Source organism: Mirounga leonina, unplaced genomic scaffold (genome assembly GCF_011800145.1).
Source record: "Mirounga leonina isolate KUSES-001 unplaced genomic scaffold, KU_Mleo_1.0 Mir_201, whole genome shotgun sequence".
Taxonomy (NCBI): Eukaryota; Metazoa; Chordata; class Mammalia; order Carnivora; family Phocidae; genus Mirounga; species Mirounga leonina.
Genome location: NW_023270504.1, coordinates 24,536,251 through 24,557,995, shown reverse-complemented (window position 1 = coordinate 24,557,995; position 21,745 = coordinate 24,536,251). Strand labels below are relative to the sequence as shown.

General features: G+C 44.2%; 1 protein-coding gene across 1 annotated transcript in view; it reads right to left on the bottom strand.

The window, feature by feature from the left end:
* Positions 1-20,040, bottom strand: part of LPCAT3 (lysophosphatidylcholine acyltransferase 3) — a 38,818-nt gene extending 18,778 nt beyond the window's left edge. Inside the window, exon 1 of the mRNA XM_035028322.1 lies at positions 19,790-20,040. Coding sequence (XP_034884213.1) covers positions 19,790-19,940 — 151 coding nt within the window. The 5' untranslated portion in view covers positions 19,941-20,040. The remainder of the gene's footprint in view (positions 1-19,789) is intronic.
* Between the last annotated feature and the right edge of the window lie 1,705 nt (positions 20,041-21,745).

Sequence of the window (21,745 nt, the reverse complement as noted above, 5' to 3'; positions counted from 1 at the left end):
TTGGCAGTAAACAACGGTCAGCCAGAGAGCATGGCCGCTGAGTGAAGTCAACTGTTTCTCAAACAGAGACATTCTGTCCACATGTGTTTTACGGAAGAAAGCAGTAGAGTGGAAGGAGACTGGGTCTGCCAGAGGAGGAAGGATTTATCTTAGAAAGGAGGAAAGAACCCTGGCTCTTCCCCTGAGGCTGGAGGGCCAGGCAAGGAGACTGGCATAGAAACATGGAAGGCGGAGGCCGAAGTTCATGAAAAGAACCTTAATCTCCTCAGTGAAGGGGGTGATGGGGGCCATTCTTGGGAAGAATGGCAATGTAGGGGAAGCACAATGTGGGGCGTGTGGGGGGGGGGCGCTGGAGGGGAAACACAGCCCATTCCCAGGGCATTGATCACCCAGAGGCGAGCCTCCCTCTTTGGAAAGGTTACTGAAAACAGCAGTGGGCAATTCCCCCCAGCTGCGAAACACATTTCTTTTTCCAGAAATTGGCAATTCTATAGGAACACGGCAGAGAGCTCTGACTTCTGATTGGAAACATGGCTGTCAGTTCATGCCTATCACTGTCTGAGTACGGGCTGCTCCGACTGGGGCTGATGGAGGCTGCGAGACAAATGTGGCACATCCGCTTTACGAGAAGTTTTGCAGAAACGATTCCAATCAATTTAACTGGTAAGTAACTTCATTACATGAAAACAAGTAAATCATACACAACAGAATGTGCAGTTGCCCTGTATCTGAAAGACACACCATGGGACTTCAACAGTGTTTCTGTGAACAGCCACTGTCTGCTAAGGGCCCCCGAGCCTGAGAGCACACATTTATTGCATTTTCCACCATGGTCTGCAGGAACTGTCGTGAGAAAACTTAAGCAGCTCCGCTTGAAATCCAGGCTTTTATATACTTTTCTCCAGATTCAGAGGAAGATGTCCTTCCCTCCCCCCCCTTTTTTAAAGATTTTATTTATTTATTTGACAGAGAGAGACACAGCGAGAGAGGGAACACAAGCAGGGGGAGCAGCAGAGGGAGAGGGAGAAGAGGCTCCCTGCCGAGCAGGGAGCCCCATACGGGGCTCGAACCTAGGACCCTGGGATCATGACCCAAGCCGAAGGCAGACGGCTGAGCCACCCAGGCGCCCCTCCCTCCTCTCTAAACATCTCCTCCTCCCCTTGGGTCCTCGGAATTCTACCCATCCCAGTCTTTACAGGGAACTTCCTTCCCGGTCTTTCTCCCTAGCTTTCTTATTCTCTCCTTCTTCCTTTATTATTGTCACTGACACCAGTTAATACCAATGAACCTTTACTGAATTCTTACTATGCGTCATGAGTTAAGCACTTTACACACATTATCCCCCTTAATCCTCATAACTATTTGAAGAAATAATATTATTGTCTTCAGTGTCTGAACAAGCAAACACATCAAAGCAGTTGCTAACCGGTCTGTGCTGATCAGCGAGTAATTGATGCAGCTGGATGCTGACCTCTGGTTTTACCTCTAGGTGCACGACTTAAACTGCTAGCACATGATCTCCTCTACCTTCAAATAGCTCAGGCTCTCCGTTTTCCCCTTCTAGCTGCCCCTCCCCACCCTGCCTCTGTCCCTTTGCTGCTGCTTCTAGCTACTGGTCAATTCCACTTAGTCCTTTTTGTCGTCAATCTCCTAGGAATCACGGTTTAACTCATCATCTCTATTTCTTGTCTACCTGTTTCTTTCTCAGCCTTCAGCACTGCTCTTAGGGACTGTTTACTGACAAGATTATGGCAACTCTTTGGAATTTCCAGTTAGAGATGGCTGGAAAAAACCTCAGTTTCATCCTTATCCTACCTGGATGTTGTAATTTTTTTTAGACTATGGAAGGTTACCATAGATAATGGGTATTTTGCTTTGGGCAATACTGAAAGGATCTATCAGATTTCAGTTAAATTTGAAGAGATTTAAGAATCTCTTTAAGAATCACAGACCAGAATATAAAATAGGACTGCTTTTGAACCTGGCTTATTTGTAATTTATTTTTTATTTTTGTTTGTAGTAATTAATTTTTATCAAATACTTTCACACAATAATTTTATCATAATTACTTCTACTTTGAAGATCTGCCACTCAATTCTTTTTCCACCAAAGTGGAAATTCCTTGTGCTAAACAACTATGCAGAGAAAAGGAAGACATAGAAAAAGGAAGGACATTGCTTGACACTGTCTATTCAATTGAATGGTAACTGATTAGGCATGTATGCTGAGTTACTGATCACTCTGTAGCACTCTATAGAGTGCTTGTAGATTGTGGACATTTAGGTGAAGATGAAGCGCTCACCTTTGGAATTTGTTCAGAACTGATCCTTTGTTTCTCTTCACCAGAGTAAGCTTGTTGACCGTAAGGGCAAGTTGCCAACACACCTTCCACCCTCTGACAGACAATCCTGTATAGCTTGGGCTGTCATATGCTGAATGGTTATTCACGGGATATACGGATTCTTAGAATCTGAAGAAATCTTAGAAATCACTGACTCCAAAACCTCATTAGATAAGAAACGGAGGCCCAAAGGGGATGGCCGGCATGCTCAAGGTTAACAGAGAACAGCTCAAATTAGAATCCACATCACTTGATTTCCATTCTGATATTTTTGCCACATGCCTTGGCACTTGGCAGTGACCTGCAAGTGAATCACTAATAACTAGCTGCATGCTTTTAAAGCTACAATCTATATTCAAGCATCTGTTTGCAGACACATGCACCCTCATGTTTATGTTTGCTTATCTTCCTATCTAAAAACAATTAAAAACTACATTTTCTTCCCAATGATTTATTTATTTATTTGAGAGACAGACAGAGAGCGAGCAGGGGGAAGGGCAGAGGGAGAGGAAGACAAGTAGATTCCCCACTGAGCAGGGAGCCCAATGTGGGGCTCAATTCCAGGACCCCGAGATCACGACCCGAGCCGAAATCAAGAGCTGGACGCTCAACCGACTGAACCACCCAGTTGCCCCCAAAACTACATTTTAATGTTAAATGTAGACGCTCTCCTGTACTGGCCTTGTTAATCTAATTCTTGGGGACTCCCTGTCCCTGTCCTCATGCAATGCAGTAAGAATACAGCAGTTCCTTTCTGAAAGTTTCCTCCTGCTGAGTACCTCAAACATTTTGACAACTCTGATACAGGATTCAAGAAAACTGGGACAAGTGATCAAAATGTCCTGGGGATAAAAGAATAGAGGGGACATTTCAAAGGTAAACTAGTGGATGGCTCTTAGTTGTGAGAAAGAAAGAAAAAGGGTTTGCTATGAAGGTTAAGAAATATTAGTTTTTTAGTCAATTAACTCAACCAAACTACCTAAACCCGAGCTGCCCCCAAGTCCTACCAAAAGTAATTCTTTAATTGCTCCATTTAAGCCAAGTGCTCTTACTAATAAGCCAGGCCATCTTTTTTTTTTTAAATTTTTTAAAAGATTTTATTTATTTATTTTGACAGAGAGAGACACAGTGAGAGAGGGAACACAAGCAGGGGGACTGGGAGAGGGAGAAGCAGGCTTCCCGTGGAGCAGGGAGCCCGATGTGGGGCTCGGTCCCAGGACCCTGGGATCATGACCTGAGCCGAAGGCAGACGCTTAACGACTGAGCCACCCAGGCGCCCCAAGCCAGGCCATCTTAAGCTTAGTGCTGCTGGCTCATGGACACACATGTTGGCTAACTGGTAAAACCTGCTACAGAAGCTGCAAAGTTATGATACAACACACAACTGACTTTGATGTCACCAATGCTGTTTTATGTCATGCCACAGGGAGTTAGCCACGCCAAGGTTCTTGCTAGCTTCTCAGTCCCGGAGTTAGCCATCCATCATGGCGAGGTCTCCTGAGCATTTCAAGTCTGACTAGATGGCAGCAGGGACATCAAGCACATGATCCACATGTCTGAACACCTGGTTATAGTATTTTTCTATACTACTAGTTTGTTCGAATGGTCATGTAGTTATTTTGTTACTTTAGAGAACGGTTTTTTCCTAAATCTTAGGAAGCTTATTCTACAAATACTCATAGACTGAAGGAATGTTAAAGCTCAAAGAGGCTGTTGATTGGCATCTCCCTTTTAGTGGAATAGGGACAACAGCTGTTCAAGGCTGACTTTGAGCTGCTTTAAGACACCAAAATGCCTTAACGAGCAAAGATAAAATGACCCCCCCCCGTTGCCCATATTCAGTGCATTTTTATCACATTTTAATTCTTTGTAAATTACTAAACCACATGGTGGCAACTTCCTGCCTGATTATCTGACCAACTAGAATATCCCTGGACTCAGGAATCAAGAGTCATTTAGTTCAGAAATTCAGCTCTGCAGCTGGGGCGAATAGATCCTTTGTATCTCAATGTCTTCATCTGTGAAATAGGGAAAGTGCCAGCCATATCTGCAGGCTGTTCTACAGATTAAAAGCGAAAATATCTGTAAAAGTGTCATACATGGACGTCCTTGGGGCTATTTTAAAAATATTTACATATGAGGGGTGCCTGGGTGGCTCAGTTGTTAAACCTCTGCCTTCGGCTCAGGTCATGATCTTGGGGTCCTGGGATCGAGCCCCTCATCGGGCTCCCTGCTCGGCAGGAGGCCTGCTTCTCCCTCTCCCACTTCCCCTGCTTGTGTTCCCTCTCTCTGTCAAATAAATAAATAAAATCTTTTAAAAAAATGCTCTACTTGTAAAAAAAATACATATGAGCAAATATTTTTATATAAGCATATCTATGCCTAACAAACTCTGAGTCTTCTTTTAACTGGTTTGGCCACTGCCTACCTCATTATGATTAAACTAAATTAAACTGGGGCGCCTGGGTGGCTCAGTCGTTAAGCGTCTGCCTTCGGCTCAGGTCATGATTCCAGGGTCCTGGGATCAAGCCCTGCATCAGGCTCCCTGCTCAGCGGGAAGCCTGCTTCTCCCTCTCCCACTCCCCCTGCTTGTGTTCCCTCTTTTGCTATTGTCTCTGTCAAATAAATAAATAAAATCTTAAAAAAAAAAGTAAATTAAACCTATAGCAAGTTTCAAAACTAAAGGTCTGTGAATTGCACCTTATACTCCTAGGAAGCAGCCCATTGGCCATGAAGCTAATAAAGCTTCAGTTTCAAGGCCCTTCCTTTGCAGAGGCCCCATTTTAAGGCCCTGGGGGCGGGGGGTGGGGCAGTGGTAGAGGTGGGAGCTAACAACCTGTTCCCATGGTCATATGTATTTATGAAACTTATAAGCCATTTTTGTATCCTTTTTCTGAAAAAAGGTCCCCAAGATTATATAAGCTTCAGGTCCCAAATCCAAGATTTGGATCTTGGATTAAAAAACAAAAACACAAACAAAAAACAACCGCCACAACAAAACCAGGCATAGGTCAGAAAATTCCTCTACTCCCAGAATCCCATGGGTACAGGGCTTCATCCAAGGTCTTCCAAGTGACAGCCATATTCCCCAATAAGTTCCAGTGGGGGTGAGGCGTTTGGCAGCAGTGGGACCCTGGCTGTCATTGGCTACACAGGCCTGAGGAGGGGTGAGGCTGAGAAGGCTCTGACAGGACTGTGACTGGTAGGCAGGGAGAGCCAGCTGGGACGTGGGATGCAAGGGTGGTATGTGGGAAGCCAATTTTGAAGAGAAGGGGCACTGAGCCTGTCAGTGTGGACCTGGAGATACACTGTCATCCCTAGGTGAGCGTGTGGAGTAAGGGAGTGCTACAACCCCTCCTCCTCGTTCATTAACAGTCCGACATACCGACATACCGTGGCTGAAAGGTGGTGTACAAGAGACTACAGGAGGCAAGGGAATACAGCCAGAGTTGGTAGGGGCGGGGAGGGGCTGACCCTGCGGTGGGAGGGGGGCATGAAGTGCCCTGTAGTTCATACGCTAAAGCAGTGTATTTCAGACAGCAGGGGCATCTATTTAAGTCCAGGAGAGGAGAGGATTGTAGAAATCGTCCAGCATAGATGTTTATCACCTGGGAAAACAGGCCCTTTACAGGCACAGTGAGAAGCAGTGGGCTGGCCAGGGCCTCCACAGCGCACCCCCCCCTTTCCTGCTCTCTGATGGGTCTGCCCCTTCTCTTCCTTTCCTGTCCTGTTACTGTTTTCTCCTCTTCCTTCCCCTATACAGACCTGAAGTATCTTATCCCCCATTTTTAAAAAAAGATTTTAGTGGGCGCCTGGGTGGCTCAGTTGGTTAAGCGACTGCTTTCGGCTCAGGTTATGATCCTGGAGTCCCGGGATCGAGTCCCGCATCGGGCTCCCTGCTCAGCAGGGAGCCTGCTTCTCCCTCTGACCCTCACCCCTCTCATGTGCTCTCTCTCTCTCATTCTCTCTGTCTCAAATAAATAAATAAAATCTTTAAAAAATAAATAAATAAAGATTTTAGTTATTTGAGATGGAGAGAGCGAGGGAGAGTGAGAGAAAGAGCACGATTGGGGGGGAGGGGCAGAGGGAGAGGGAGAAGCAGACTCCCTGCAGAGCCGGGAGCCCAATGTGGGGCTCCATCCCAGGACCCTGAGATCATGACCTGGGCCGAAGGCAGACGCTTAATGACTGAGCCACCCGGGCGCCCTTTATCATCCATTTTTAATGCTTTCTGGATTTTACATGATATAGGTTCTCTCTCAAAAATGTCTATCTAGTGTGTAGTAACCTGGGTTTTTCCCCCCTTTTAATTTATGGCACTGGTCTTCAGTGGAGAAATGGCCCTTTGCTCCTGTTGTGACCTGATCTGGCCTACGGCTGCCCAAGGGTTGCCCTGTCCCACTGCCAAGCGCTAATTAGCTGCTCTTTCTCCAACGCTCCCAAATACTTGTCATGAGAATTTCTCTCTTGTGTTTAGAGTTGCCAAATCTAATCTTTGTAAATACAAACAAGGTAGGTGAGACTTTTCTCAGCAGGCATTTCAGCAAATGAAACAATAAACGCTTTCTTAGACTGAGATTCTAACAGGAGGAAAGGTAACAGCATTACACCCTGTAATTGTCCTCATGAATCTGAATAGGTGTAATTGTTGGGTTCGCTCTCTACCTGAGATCATACACAGTCCCTCTTTAGTCTTTTTTTAAGTGTAGAATTCAGTGAATTTTGGTCTATTCACAATGTTGTGCAAGCATCTCCAGCGCCTAATGCCAGAACATTTCCATTACCCGGACAAGAAACCCCACCCCTCCTAGCAGTCCCTCCCAATTCAACCCTCCTCTCATCCCCTGGCAACCACCAATCTACCTTCTGTCTTTAAGAATTTGCATATTCTGGGGGCGCCTGGGTGGCTCAGTCATTAAGTGTCTGCCTTTGGCTCAGGTCATGATCCCAGGGTCCTGGGATCGAGCCCCACATCGGGCTCCTTGCTCAGCGGGGAGCCTGCTTCTCCCTCTGCCTGCCGCTCCCCCTGCTTGTGCTCTCTCTGTCTCTCTCTCAATCTCTCTGACAAATAAATAAAATCTTAAAAAAAAATTTGCTTATTCTGGGCGTTGCATATAAATGGAATCATACCAAATGTGCCCATTTCTTAGCATAATATTAACAGAACAAAAAACATCAGTGTAATATCTTCAAGGTTCATCCACGCCATAGCAGGTGGCAGCACCTCATCCCTTTGGCTGTGGAATATTCCACTGTATGAATATAACATTTTGTTTATTCATTCATCCGTTGGAGGACAGAACAGTTGTTTCCACTTTTTGGCCTTTTTAATAATGCTATGAACATTTGTGTGAACGTATGCTTTCAATTCTCCTGAGTATATAACTAGGGGTGGCATTGCTAGGTCATACTGTTTAACTTTGAGAAACTGCTCAATTGTTTCCACGGTGGCTGCAGTGTTTTCCATTCCCATGAGCAATGCACGAGGGTTCCAACTTCTCCACAGCCTCACCGACACTTGCTTATTCCATTTTTTTTTTTTAATTATAGCCATACCAGCGGGTGTGAAGTGGTATGTCACTGTGATTTTAATTTGCATTTCCTTAATGACTAATGAGTTAAGCATTTTTCTATGTGCTTATTGGCCATCTGTATGTCTTGCTTAGACAAATGTCTATTGATATCCTTTGCCCCTTTTTTAATTGAGTTATTTTACTTTTTATTATTGAGTTATAAGAGTTCTTGATATATTCTGGATACTAGATCCTCATCAGATACATGGTTTACAAGTATTTTTTTATTTGGTGGGTTATCTTTTCATTTTCTTGGTAGTATCCTTTGATGTACAAAAGTTGGAAATGATCTACTTCTTTCTATATCAGCATCTCAGTATCACTTGAATATCTGGGAAGAATTTCAAAACATTTTAAAATTGTATATTTTATTTTTTATTTTTTTTAAGTAGGCTCCACACCCAGCATGGAGCCCAGTGCAGGGCCTGAACTTAAAACCCTGAGATCAAGACCTGAGCTGAGATCAAGAGTCAGATGCTTAACCCACTAAGCCACCCAGGTGCCCCTAAAAATTATATATTTTAGAATAAAAAATACTTTATCGAACAAGAGGGTTAAGACTTGAAAAAACTGGGAGCTTTTGGTGATATGATGACCTGGGTCCCCATAATTATGTTAGGTTATTAGTATAAATAATATAAATGCATGCCATCTAGTTCCTAGTTTTGCTTTTGTTTACTACTCTTTCATTTTTAAAAAATTATTATTTAAAAATAATCTCTACACCCAACACGGGGTTTGAACTCACAACCCCGAGATCAAGAACTGGATACTCTACTGAGCGATCCAGCCAGGCGCCCCTGTTTACTACTCTTTCAGAAGAACTGATGAAGAATTAAAAAGTGGAGTCAGATTATCCTTTGGCTAGAGAATAAGGATTTCTAGAAGCACTTACAGTTCAACGTTTTTTGTCAGGGCCCCAGTATATTTGTACTCGAACTATAATCAATCTTTCCCCCTTTTGACAGAGGTATATGCCATAGGAGACTTACGGGGCACCACTCTAGCTGGCCTGCCTGTTGGCTTACAAACAGAAGTTTTGTATTTATGGACAGTGATCCAGAGTGATGTCCAAGTCCCTCTAAGTTTAGAATTGCTATCATAGCAGAAATTGGAAACTTCATGAGCTAGAAGGCATTTACCATGTCTACGTGGATGTCACTTCTCATTACAGCATACACAAATCCAGTGATCAGAACTTTAACCTCCTGGGACCTCATATCCTCTTCAGATTTGCACACGACATGTGCACACGAATCCGTTATTTTTCTTTTATAGTGAACTGCCTGCAAAATTACTATCTCACCATTTATAATTTTATTTATTTTTATTTTTTTAAAGATTTTATTTATTTGACAGTGAGACAGTGAGAGAGGGAACACAAGCAGGGGGAGTGGGAGAGGGAGAAGCAGGCTTCCCGCTGAGCAGGGAGCCCAATGCGGGGCTCGATCCCAGGACCCTGGAATCATGACCTGAGCCGAAGGCAGACGCTTAACGACTGAGCCACCCAGGCGCCCCTATAATTTTATGTAGCGGAATGACCACGTAGGCTTTTCTTATGAAAATGCCATAGCAACATGAATACTTGGTACTGAAAGGCATCTTTAATTGACAAAAGCTTTTTATTTTTGATTTAAACTTAGCCTATGCTTAGAGTGGGACATTTATTTTTTATTTTATTTTATTTTTTTAAAAGATTTTATTTAATTATTTGACAGAGAAAGACACAGCGAGAGAGGGAACACAAACGGGGAGTGGGAGAGGGAGAAGCAGACTCCCCGCCAAGCAGGGAGCCCGATGCGGGACTCGATCCCGGGACTCCAGGATCATGACCTGAGCCGAAGGCAGTCGTTTAACCAACTGAGCCACCCAGGCACCAGAGTGGGGCATTTAAATAGTCAACTTGATGACTTCATGTGAGCCAAGAACAAAACGTGGGTCTGATCATTTTTGGCCTGATATTCTACCTGCTTTCTGACCAGTGTCCTTATAGTTAGAAAGCAATGGCATTTCTATCAGAAGCTTCTATCACTAACAACTTTGGTACATATGGTGCGTAGATAGAATACTTCATTCAAGGTGTCCGGAATTTAATGAATCTCACTTTTTCTTCAAAGCCAGTGCTTGAATAGAGAGGAACTTGGATTTAAAAACCAGTCCATTTTAAGCCCAAAGGCAATTCTTATCCAGAAATTACTTATCCTTATTTTTAGTGTCTTACTTGCTACCTCCCTTTCTCATTTTGAAAACAGGGAGAAATAAAGATGCATACAACATCTTTTGGGCTGCATGAATCATGGACAGGCTTTGAAGGTCTCTAGGGAACCACAGCTGCTTCACCACGAGAACTCCAGGCAGGTCCTAAATCTCCTGGCCCTGGACTTCAGCAATTGCTGAAAAAATGTCAACACACACACACCACCCCCCACCTTAAAAACTCTATGCTTGAGAAGGGCAGTTTGCTTAGAACAGCTTTCCCTGGCAGCTGCAACTAGGACACCTCATTTTTGTTAAAGCTACAATATAAATACAGTTTATTAACTGTATTCAGAAATGTGAGTCAATCGATGAAGAGAAGGCTGGAGTGCTCCAGGTGGCTGACACAAGACAGAAACGGAAAAATGGAACTAGGAGTCCAACCACCTTATGGAAAAAATTCCTCCATATTTAACCTTCTCATCAAAAGTGTGAAACAGACGGTGCAGGTAAGGATATGAGTTAGACATCAGAGATGACAATGATATCATTGTTATAATAATATTAATAGTAATAGTAAGAATAATAATATTTGAAGAACAACAAGTGATGTTAGCAAATGGCATTTCTAACAAGTTCCTAGGACGCAAGCCAGGACATGCTACGAGGTGCCCATGCTACTGGTCCCAAGACCACAGTTGGAAAGGGAGGAGAGGAATATTTCTTGAGGGAAGGAAGGCAACAATTATTTAAAACTCCTTTAGGGGGCGCCTGGGTGGCTCAGTCCATTAAACACCTGCCTTTGGCTCAGGTCACGATCCCGGAATCCTGGGATCAAGTCCCTCGTGGGGCTCCACACTTGGTGTGGAGCCTGCTTCTCCCTCTCCCTCTGCTTGTGTACGCTCTCTCTCTCTGTCAAATAAGAAATAAAAATCTTAAAAAACAAGACAAAACTACTTTGGGTAGGATTGGTCAAATGTTTACACATTTTATCTCATTCAGTCCTCACAGGCTCCTATTGAGCTTCCCAGTTTGCTCCCCCAACTTTTCCAGAGCAGAGGAGAACAAACACATCCAAACCACAGGTATGTCAGAGTGGTTCTCTAGAAGTAAGGCATTTCTTTGACGACTACATTATTTTTAAAAATTCGTGTAAATTTTGCACTGTTTCCAAATATTGCTGCTTGTTACGAATTAAATCCAATTTAAATAACTATTAGATAAACTGCTTAACGCTTAACCTCAATCCTTTAGCAAAACTGCCCTTTGGGAACACGAGGAAATGGATGGTTGAAGTTTAATAATTAGTCAATGGTGATGCAACTAGTACATATTTAATCCAAACACAATTTGTACCTGGACCAGCAGGTGTCTGAAGACAATGCACATCCTATTATCTTACTCCGTCATTTCACCCCCACCTACCTGAAAGGTCTGACAGGTTTTTCTCTATTACTCCTTTCTGGATCCTCTATTGTTCTAATCAAACTGGACCACTTGCTGTTCCTCAGCTTCTTCTCACTTTTCCTGATCTCCACATATATGTTCATTACTCTTTGTAGCTGGAAAGATTCCTCTCTTATCTCTACCTTACTAAAATCTTCTATAACCTTTAAGGTCCATCTGAAATACCATTTCCTTTTTGAAGACCAATCCCGTTTTTGAAAGGCTGCTGCACCAAACACATCCAGTGAGTTCTGATGGCTGCCCATACAGATTTAATGTCAGTGGGTATGTAATTAGTTGTGCTGCATTAGCTTGAGCATATAATTTAATGGGCCCAAATTTCCACATGCCTATAAATAAATGCTTCTATAACATTAAAGTTATACTGGCATTCAAAACATGAAGTTTTGGGGCCCCTGCGTGGCTCAGCTGGTTAAGCACCTGCCTTCAGCTCAGGTCATGATCCCGGGGTCCTGGGATCCAGCCCCACATCCGGGCTCTCTGCTCAGCAGGGAGTCAGCTTCTCCCTCTCCCTCTGCCCCTCCCCCCTGCTCATGTTCTCTCTCTCTCTCCCTGTCTCTCTCTCTCTCTCAAATGAATGAATAAAAAAATCTTTAAAAAACAAACAAACAAAAAAACCAAACCAAAACATGAAGTTTTGTGCAAAGTAAGATACTGGAGTGCAGATAAAAAGGAGATGAAAAAATTCATTTAAAAGAAATCGCCAGGGGTGCCTGGGTGGCTCAGTCGGTTAAGCGTCGGACTCTTGATTTCAGATGCCGCACTGGGCGTGGAGCCTGCTCGAGATTCTCTCTCCCTCTGCCCCACTCTCCTCCCTCTCTTAAAGAAAAAAAAATCTTCAAACAGAAAGATTTAGATTATGTTAAATCTGTGGCTATGGATTAGAATAAAGTCTCAAAATGTAGAATCTACTTAGACTTCTAGAACTGGAAGAAGGCCTGAAAGTTATCTAAGACAACCCCTTATTTTCTAGTAGTAGACTTTCTGGACCCTGTTTTGTATCATGGTCAGAAGTTGCATTTGTTTAGTTAATGCCGTTTAATATCCATCTAGCTTGGCTTTGGTCTCTTTATATCGTAATTTCAGTGCTACCTGAAGAAAGCTTTTTGCACTGAATAACAAATTTAGTTCTGAAGGGCCAGACCTGACTTTGGTCCAAAGGGAACTGAACTGCAGGACCTACTTTGATTTTAAAAGTTGTTAACCTTAGTGATGCTAACCTGAACCTCTGAGAAATGAATCCTTACCCCCACAAGTGCAATTTTTTTTTTTAAGATTTATTTGAGAGAGAGAGAGAGAGAGAGGAGGGGCAGAAGGAGAGAGAGAGAATCCTGAAGCAGACTCCCTGGTGAATGGGGAGCCCAACATGGGGCTCAATTTCACAACCCTGAGATGAAATAAAGAATCAGCCGCTTAACTGACTGAGCCACCCAGGCACCAGCCAAGTGCAATTTCTCATCAGTCTAACGTCCAAGCCACAGTCACTGCCAACACTAGAGGAGAACACTCCTACTAAGCAGGTGGCCATCTAGTCCATTTGGCCAGCTCCAGCTTTGGACGCTGAGAGGTATTTCATATGCTGACTTCATCTTGGTTTACCCACATAAGTGAAGAGAAGAGGACACCAAGGGCATTTATCTTTTCCACCCCCACACTCTCTTCGCAATCCCATTGTGATAAAGAGCAGGGACTTTAGAGTTGGGCAGAAACAGGTTTGACCTTAGACAAGTTACTTAACCTTTGAAGACCCGTTTCCTATCTGCACAAGGGTGAGGATAACAGTACTTTAATTATCTCATGGGTAACTTGGCAGGTGTAGGTGGGATATTGTTGAGCACTTCAGACAATGTCTGATGCACACCAAATCTTTCATAAATGTCAGCAATTGTTACTATCGACCAGGTGTGGCAAATGTTAACACATTCCGTCAACAAGAATTGGGTCCTCTTCTCTCTGTATAAGCTTTTCCATGGCATTTCATGCCCTCCCCGATTCAATTATGATACCAACACTGACTCCTAAACCCGTATCTGTAGTCCAACTTCTCTCCTGACCTCAAGCTTGGGTTTTCACAATTCTTAAGACACCTGGCAGTGCCCTGGGAATCTAGAGCAAATCCCAAACAAGACCATTACCTGGCATGACACAGTATCTGACGCTCTTCTTGACTTCTCTGCATTTGTGAGATATCATTATCTTTCCAGTTACCCAGGCAGAAGGACCGAGTTGTTTTTGTTTTTGTTTTTTTTTAAAACTGCTTCTTTATCCTCCATTTAATCAGTTGCCAAGTCATTCATTCACATGCTCACTTAGTCAACAAATACTTCTTGGGCCTTTTCCAGAAGCCAGGTACGGTGTTCAACTCTGGGAATAATGTGGTGGGCAAAACTGACATGGTTTCTGCTCTCATCCACAAATACGGAATTACCAATTGGAATATACAAGTGGGAGAAAATTTTAGTCGGTATGAGAAAGTGCAACCAGAGACATCATATAAAATGAGAGTCAGGAAAGATCTCTCAGATCAGAGGAAGTGACAATCTGAACTGAGACCCGAAAGATGAAAGGAGTCTGTCAGGTGAATAATGAATGAAGAACATTCTAGGCAGCTGCATTAGCACGTACAAAGGCTCTGAGGTAGGAAAGCGCTTAATGCCTTTCTCTGAGGAACTGAAAGAAGGCCGTGTGGCTAAAAAGTTGTGAACTTGCTTGAGATGAGGCTGGAAGAGCAGGCAGGGGCTTACTAACCATGTACGGAAGACTTTGAAGGGTTCTGAGCAGGAGAGGCACAGGATCGGACCACTTTGCTTTGGGAGGGGCAAGAACAGAATTAGAGACCAGTTGGGAGGCTACTCGTGTGGTTCTGGGGACAAATGGCCAGCAGCTGTGGTGATGGAGAAAAGGGGATGTCCTGGAGACACAATTTGGCCGTGGTATTGATAGGACTTGGGGACTGGGATGTGGGGAGAGACTGAAAGGGAGGTGGCAAGGCTGATTCTTAAGACTTCTGGCATGAGCAGCTGTGTAGATGCAAGTGTATAGAGAAGCTACCTTTCAAAAGATTCTGTGTTCCTAAAATACCTCACACGAGATCCCTATTTTCCCCTCTTGGTGCAACCACCTTGCCTCCAAGTCAATATACTATCTGGACCATTATTCTTTCTCATTGGTTTCTCTACTTCTTGTCTCTGTCTACTTCAAATCACCCCATGCTGTGTTATCTTCCTAATACAGCTCTGGTCACATTATTTCCCTTTCAAATACCTCTGATGGTTTCCTATCACCTACTTAATTAAGTATGAACCCTTTGCCTTGGCTTCCCAGGCTCTATGACCTACCTTTCCAGTCTTTTTTTTTTTTTTTGAGGAGGGGAGAGGCCGAGGGAGAGGGAGGGAGAATCCCAAGCAGGCTCCATGCCCAGCACAGAGCCCAAGTTGGGGCTCCATCCCGGAACCCCGAGATCACTACCCAAGCCAAAATCAAGAGTTGGATGCTCAACTGACTGGGCCACCCAGGTGCCCCTCCAGTGTGATTTCCACCTCTTCTCTATTTAAGTCCTGTTTTAGTCCAAGTGGACTACTTCCTGTTTCCTCACCATGTCACCACACATTCCTACTTCAATGCCTTTGCTCACACTATTCCCTTCGGTCTTACCATCTCAGTCGGCTGGAACCTTAATTCAGCTTTCAAAGTTCATTAAAGGTCCAATCTTTCAATCTCATAAAACTTTGTAATTCTCTTAGAGCACTTAGATTTCTGCCTTTTATTGTGATTATTAGAGTACTTATCTCCTGCCCATTCCCTACACCCTAACCGTAGGCAATACTTTGGAGTGCCTGGCTCGATTACTCACACTGCACCAGTGCCCTTGTCCTTGCAGGGTCAAGCGTAGGGTTTAACTCACGGTAAATGCTTTTTTTTGTTTTGTTTTGTTTTGTTATGTTAGTCACCATACATTACATCATTAGTTTTTGATGTAGTGTTCCATGATTCATTGTTTGCGTATAACACCCAGTGCTCCATTCAGTACGTGCCCTCCTTAATACCCATTATCGGGCCCACTCATCCCCCAACCCCCCTCCCCTCCAAAACCCTCAGTTTGTTTCTCAGAGTCCTTAGTCTCTTATGGTTCGTCACAGCGCTCACCATAGCACATATCCTCCCCAGTGTCCATCACCCAGCCACCCTATCCCTCCCACCCCCCAGTAGGTACATTTTCTTGAATTTAGGAACAATTCGTGTTATTGATGAGGGAGCAGAAGGCTAGCTGAGGACAAAACTGACACCCCTCAAGCTCCCCCCTCCAACTATCTTAATGTTAATGCTTTGCTAGAGGTAAAAACAACCTTAGCTTGATAATAGCAAGGCCTCCAGTATCTTGAGGGTCTTCTTTAGCATATCAAAGTCCTTTTGGACACCTCCCATTTTCCTTACCTCCCCCAATTCCCCAGTATATAATCGGCCACTCCTTACAACCCAGGTGCAGCAGCTCTTTCTGCCCATGGGTCCTGTCCCCGTGCTTTCATAAAATCACCTTTTTGCACAAAGATGTCTCAAGAATTCTTTCTTGGCTGTTGGCCCCGGTCCTCACCAACATTCCAAAACTACATCATTAAGTATCCTAAGGAGTGATGAGGCCCCAGGTGTTGAAAGGTAGGTTATTTTTTGGTAGTATTTGCCAGCACCATAGCAAAATTCACCCTCTACCAAATTCCCGGTGATCTTACAAAAGACAAACATACACATATCCCTTCAATGGAGTTTTCTGGCTGTTCAAAATAATCCAATGCAGCAGTCCTCATAAGCTTATCCTTTCCCTGAAGTACTGAATATTTAAAAATTACAGCCTCTAACTCAGGGTTTTTCAAACTATTTGTAACCCAATAGGTCATGAAACTAATTTAGTGGGTCATAAGCAATACTAAAAAACAAAACAGAAACCAGCTACACACACAGCTTATATAAGGATAAGTAATGTTCCCTGAAACTTTTGTTTCAAATACATATATACATATATATATATGTACTGGGTCATGATTAAAACATATTTCTCACCATGGGTCCCAGTCACAAAAGTTTGAAAGGTACCACATTAATGATCTACTGCCTACCCCAAGATGAGTACACAGAACCCAAGTAGGAAAAGTAATATGTTAAGAAAATGGCAATGAGACGATCTAATTAAAAGTTATTCACACTTGGGTGGGAGGATGGGTTAGCCTGGTGATGGGTATTAAAGAGGGCACATTCTGCATGGAGCACTGGGTGTTATGCACAAACAATGAATCATGGAACACTACATCAAAAACTAATGATGTAATGTATGGTGATCAACATAACAATAAAAAATTTTTTTAAAAAGTTATTCATACTTTAGGGGTGCCTGGGTGGCTCAGTCCATTAAGTGTCTGACTCTTGATTTTTAGCTCAGATCAGGATCTCAGGGTTGTGAAATCAAGCCCTGCTCTGCGCAGAGCATGGAGCCTGCTTAAGATTCTCTCTCCCTCTGCCCCTGCCCCACACTCCACCCCAATCACTCTCCCTCTCTAAAAAACAAAACCAAAAAAAACTCTCTTAAAAAAAAAAAGGTATTCACACTTTAAAATGTGAATGTCTGATACATCTAACTCTTCCCTTGGGGTGTCTGCATTAAAGTGCCTTTAACCCAGATTAATCGTGAATTAGTAGAAACTGGGTCAGAATCATTTTGGACTACAGGCCTTCTTGGTACATGTAAAAAGGATTTCCTCCAGTATCCCAACTCCCCAAGACAGCGCAGGTTCTGGAACCAGGAACTCCGTTGCTGAAAGGCTACCGGTCTCTAGGTTACAATACACAGAAATGGTAATACCTTTGTAAGGAGAACATTTACAACCAGAATGCACTCTTTCTTCCATGCACGTGTCAAGCTTATCAGTTTATGTTTGCATGTATATATTTAATCCATACCTAGAAAATACAATCCTATGTATCCACGAGGAAGAGCTATGCTTGATATGAGGCAACGTGAAGCCCCAAGCCGATCCAAACACGAGAAATACTGAGTTACTGAAGGCAACAACACATGGGAGATAGGAAGGGGGGGATCTGGGAAATGGTAGAATGGCAAGGGGGTTCAGGAGTGCGGTAGGTGTATTACACCAAGTGTTTATCACTTGATGACTGATGGTAATGGGAGGAGAGTAGAGGGGAAGGATATGGAGAAAACAATTTCCCAGTCAGTTGTATGCCCCATGATAGCAGAGCAGTAGCTCACCAGGAGTGCACAGGCAGTATTCGATTACGTCAGCACAAAAAGGACGAATTCCAAGTCCTAATTCCAGCCCTAGCTCCATTTAACAGGTTGCCCCTAATAATTTGTTGCTACTTGTGTTACGTTCTCAATTTATAGTTGAGAAATCAACAGTGAGCTTCCAAACGAATGAATGTAAACACTCTTAATTGCCAATTACAACCCCAACAAATAACTGGGTGAGAAACAAGGCTCAAGGAGTAGACGTTCAAAGCTGCTGTGGTGTGAAGAACCCTAGATTGGGGATTTTGATAAATCTGGGTTAGATCTGAGAGATACTGAGGTGCCCTTCACCTCAAAAATTTTACAATTCTACAAGGGAGCGGAAGGTGACCTTTAGTTGGAAGAAAGGAAGATCAGCTTGGTTTTATATGTAAAAGGCAAGTAACAATTATATTAGCTGCTAGGATTATTTAAATATAAATTAATGCCTCTCACATTATCTAGATCTAGTTAACACCCTTCGGTGATATTATATGAGCGAACACCCTTCGGTGATATTATATGTCAACGTCTCTACTGACTACTGGATACATTCCAAACTTCTTTCTGGCATTTGAGGCATTCCACATCTGCCCAACTTTTATGCCAAATTTCTTATGACTCTGATCTCTAATCTGCTCTTGTCCCAGTCCTGTTTGCTTAATTCTTCCCCACTCCTACTCTCCTAAACTCCCATAACCTTCATAAAACCTTCCAACTACTCAAATATTTATGCATCAAATCTTGACCTTTGAATTCCTACAGGACTTTACAAGCTGTCCTATTAGGTAGGCATTACTGTCCTCATTTGATAGATAAGCAAACTGAGGTCCAGAGGGGTTAGGTGACTTGTCCCACAGTTTGCAAGCAGCAGCAGGGCTGGGTCTGACTTGCTGGCCTTCCAAGTCCACACTTTTTTTTTTTTTTTCTCATTGTGCCATGCTGCTTCCGTGTGTTAAAAAACCATGGAGGAAGGATGCAGGAAAAAAGCCTATAAAGCAGTTATAATACAGCCTGTTTTGACATAAAGTCAGACACATCACATCCTTTGAACCATATGGGTAATTAACTCTTGGAGTAGCATAGTTTTGTTTTTTTTTTTTTTTTTTTTTATTTGACAGAGAGACACAGCGAGAGAGGGAACACCAGCAGGGGGAGTGGGAGAAGGAGAAGCAGGCTTCCCGCGGAGCTGGGAGCCCGATGTGGGGCTCGATCCCAGGACCCTGGGATCATGACCTGAGCCGAAGGCAGACGCTTAACGACTGAGCCACCCAGGCGCCCCGGAGTAGCATAGTTTTTAAAGGGGGTTGTCAGTCTTGTTTCCCAAGCCCAGTATTAAAATGGTATCCCAGGGTAAATGACAGGTGAGTACGGTTAAGAGGGGGGAAAAAAGCAATATGTATAAGAAGAAAATATCAGAAACAAGACAGAAAAGAGAAGAAAGTGTAATATAAGCTGGCAATGCAGAAAAAGACTCCGAATATGGAAGTACAGAATACCGGGCTTACGGGTCCACAAAGCTAATATCTAAGTTAGGGGGCTTATGCCTACCGACAAGAAGCGCGCATGTGTGAGAGTTGATATTAATAACAGACAGCAGTACACACGGACAGAGAGTAGAACTCAAGAGAGAGACAAATAAGGATAGGTCATGGGGACACAGGGCAGATCAGGGCATGATGAGACAGTGGTGGCGCCAAATGAGGGACCAGAAGGGTACAGCAGGGGTCAAAGAGAAAGGTAAAGAGGTTCAGAGGGCACGGCGCCCCCAGACTCGAGGAAAGACTGGTCTTCCTCTCGATAGCTGGTTGGCGTGATTTAAGATTCGCATCCGCACCCCACAAAGCCTTCCTGGGTGCTCCGGAAAGTGAGGGGGGGTCACGGCCCCATTCCCCGGGGACTCCGCGAGGGGGCGGAGCGAGGCAGGAGGGTCCTTACCCATAAAGATGGAGATGATGAGCCGCAGCGCCTGTTCCGACGCGCCCAGGGACGTCGCCAACTTGTTAAGGCTCAGCTCCCCGAGCCCCCACCGCAGCACCCTCGCCAGCTCCGCCACCGTTCCCACGTCCCCCTCAGCAGCGGACGCCATCTTTGCTCCGGGCGTCCCCCAGGGACCCCCCCAACTCCGCGCGCCCCGAATTGTGGGCACAAGGCTGTAGCTTCACCCCCAATTCCGGCCCGGAGCCCGCCCACGGCGTGCGCATTGGCTGCGGGCCCGCCCAGTGGCTCCAGGTTCCCCCGGCTATTGGTCGGTCCGAGCAGGGGGCGGGGCCTAGCGCAGCAAGGTAGGCAGAGGGCGGGTCTGAACGTTTGTAAAGCAAAGGTGACTCCCGCCGAGAATGAACGCGGGGCAGGCCGGGGGCGGGGCTTGGAATTGGGAACTGGAGTTGCGATTGGCAAAGTCTAAAGCCGGCGGCGAGGTGATTGTACAACTCGGTTCTAACTGCTTGGGGGAGGAGTCGGTGAGGGCGAGTGTCCGGCCGGCTTGTGCGCTGCCTTCCCATTGGCTGAGGCGGGAGCAGGCGAGAGTCGGGGCGGGGGGGTGGGGGCGTCACCCGACCGCGAGGTTACTCTCGGTCGCCGGCGCGCCGGGGTTACTGGGGCAAGTAACGGAGAGGGCGGGAATTCCTGGAGCAGCTTCGCGAGCGCCTCCTAACGGCACCTCCAGGCCGTTCTCAAACCGTTAGGCACGCCGCCTTCACTCCGCAAGGGTCTCGGGAGAGCCCAGCGCCCCAGAAGTTTGCTCCTTTTAGTTCATGCATCTCTTTTCACGTAATTTCCTATATTAAACCCTCACCTTCCCCCGAGAGGCGGGGGAATATACAGTAAATTTGCATGCTTTAGACTTTATACTAATGGTATTACAGTGAATGGATCATTCTGCAGGTTGTTTTTATGCTCACTATCTTTATTGAGATATACTCATGTTTTTACATGTAGCTCACATCCATTCATTTTACAGTGATGTAATATTCCATTGTATGATTATACTACGTTTAATTTTTCATGGTCATGTTGAGGAATACTTGGATCATTTCCTATTTATTTATGTATTGTTTTATGATAAACATTGCTGCAGTGAGCATTCTTCTTTAAGCAAGAGTGAGAGTTTCTCTAGGACTGTGACTCCAAACCTTTTTTTTTTTTAATTAACTGAGATCTCCTATAAGAAACACATTGCTATCCAGTATACACACATATTCATACACTAGACAACAAATACATATAATACTCATACAGACATACCCACAGTACATGTTGCCATACTATGTGTGTGTTCTCTGATACTTTTTACTCTATTTTAATTCATTAAAAAATTGCTCAAGGGGATCCACTAACTTGATATCAATACTCACCAGTAGTTCATGATCCTCATTGAGAAAAGGCTTCTCTAGTGTTTGTAATCAGGAAGGGAATTATGGGTTGTAGGTTATGCACACTTTTAACTTTACTAGATTTTGCGAAATTAAAGTGTTTCACTAGATGTTATTTAAGATCCTTAAAATGTCTGGTTTGCTGAATAAGTAAAATATATTTGTTAAAGCATCTAGCCAATTAGACCTTGTTTAAAAATGTAGAAAGTTGCGGGACGCCAGGGTGGCTCAGTCGGTTGAGTGACCGACTCCTGATTTCAGCTCAGGTCTCAGGTCATGATCTCGGGGTCCTGAGATTGAACTCCGCCTGCACGCCCACCCATAGGGCTCCACAGGAGAATCTGCTTAAGATTCTCTCTCCCTCTCCTTCTGCCCTGCCCTCCCCCACCCCACTTGCACGCACATGCACACATTCTCTCTCTCAAATAAATAAATAAATCTTTAAAAAAATGTAGAAAGTTGTTTTTTCTTTGTGTTCTCCAACTGGATAACATGTTTGCCCCTTCTTGTGCTTCTGGTG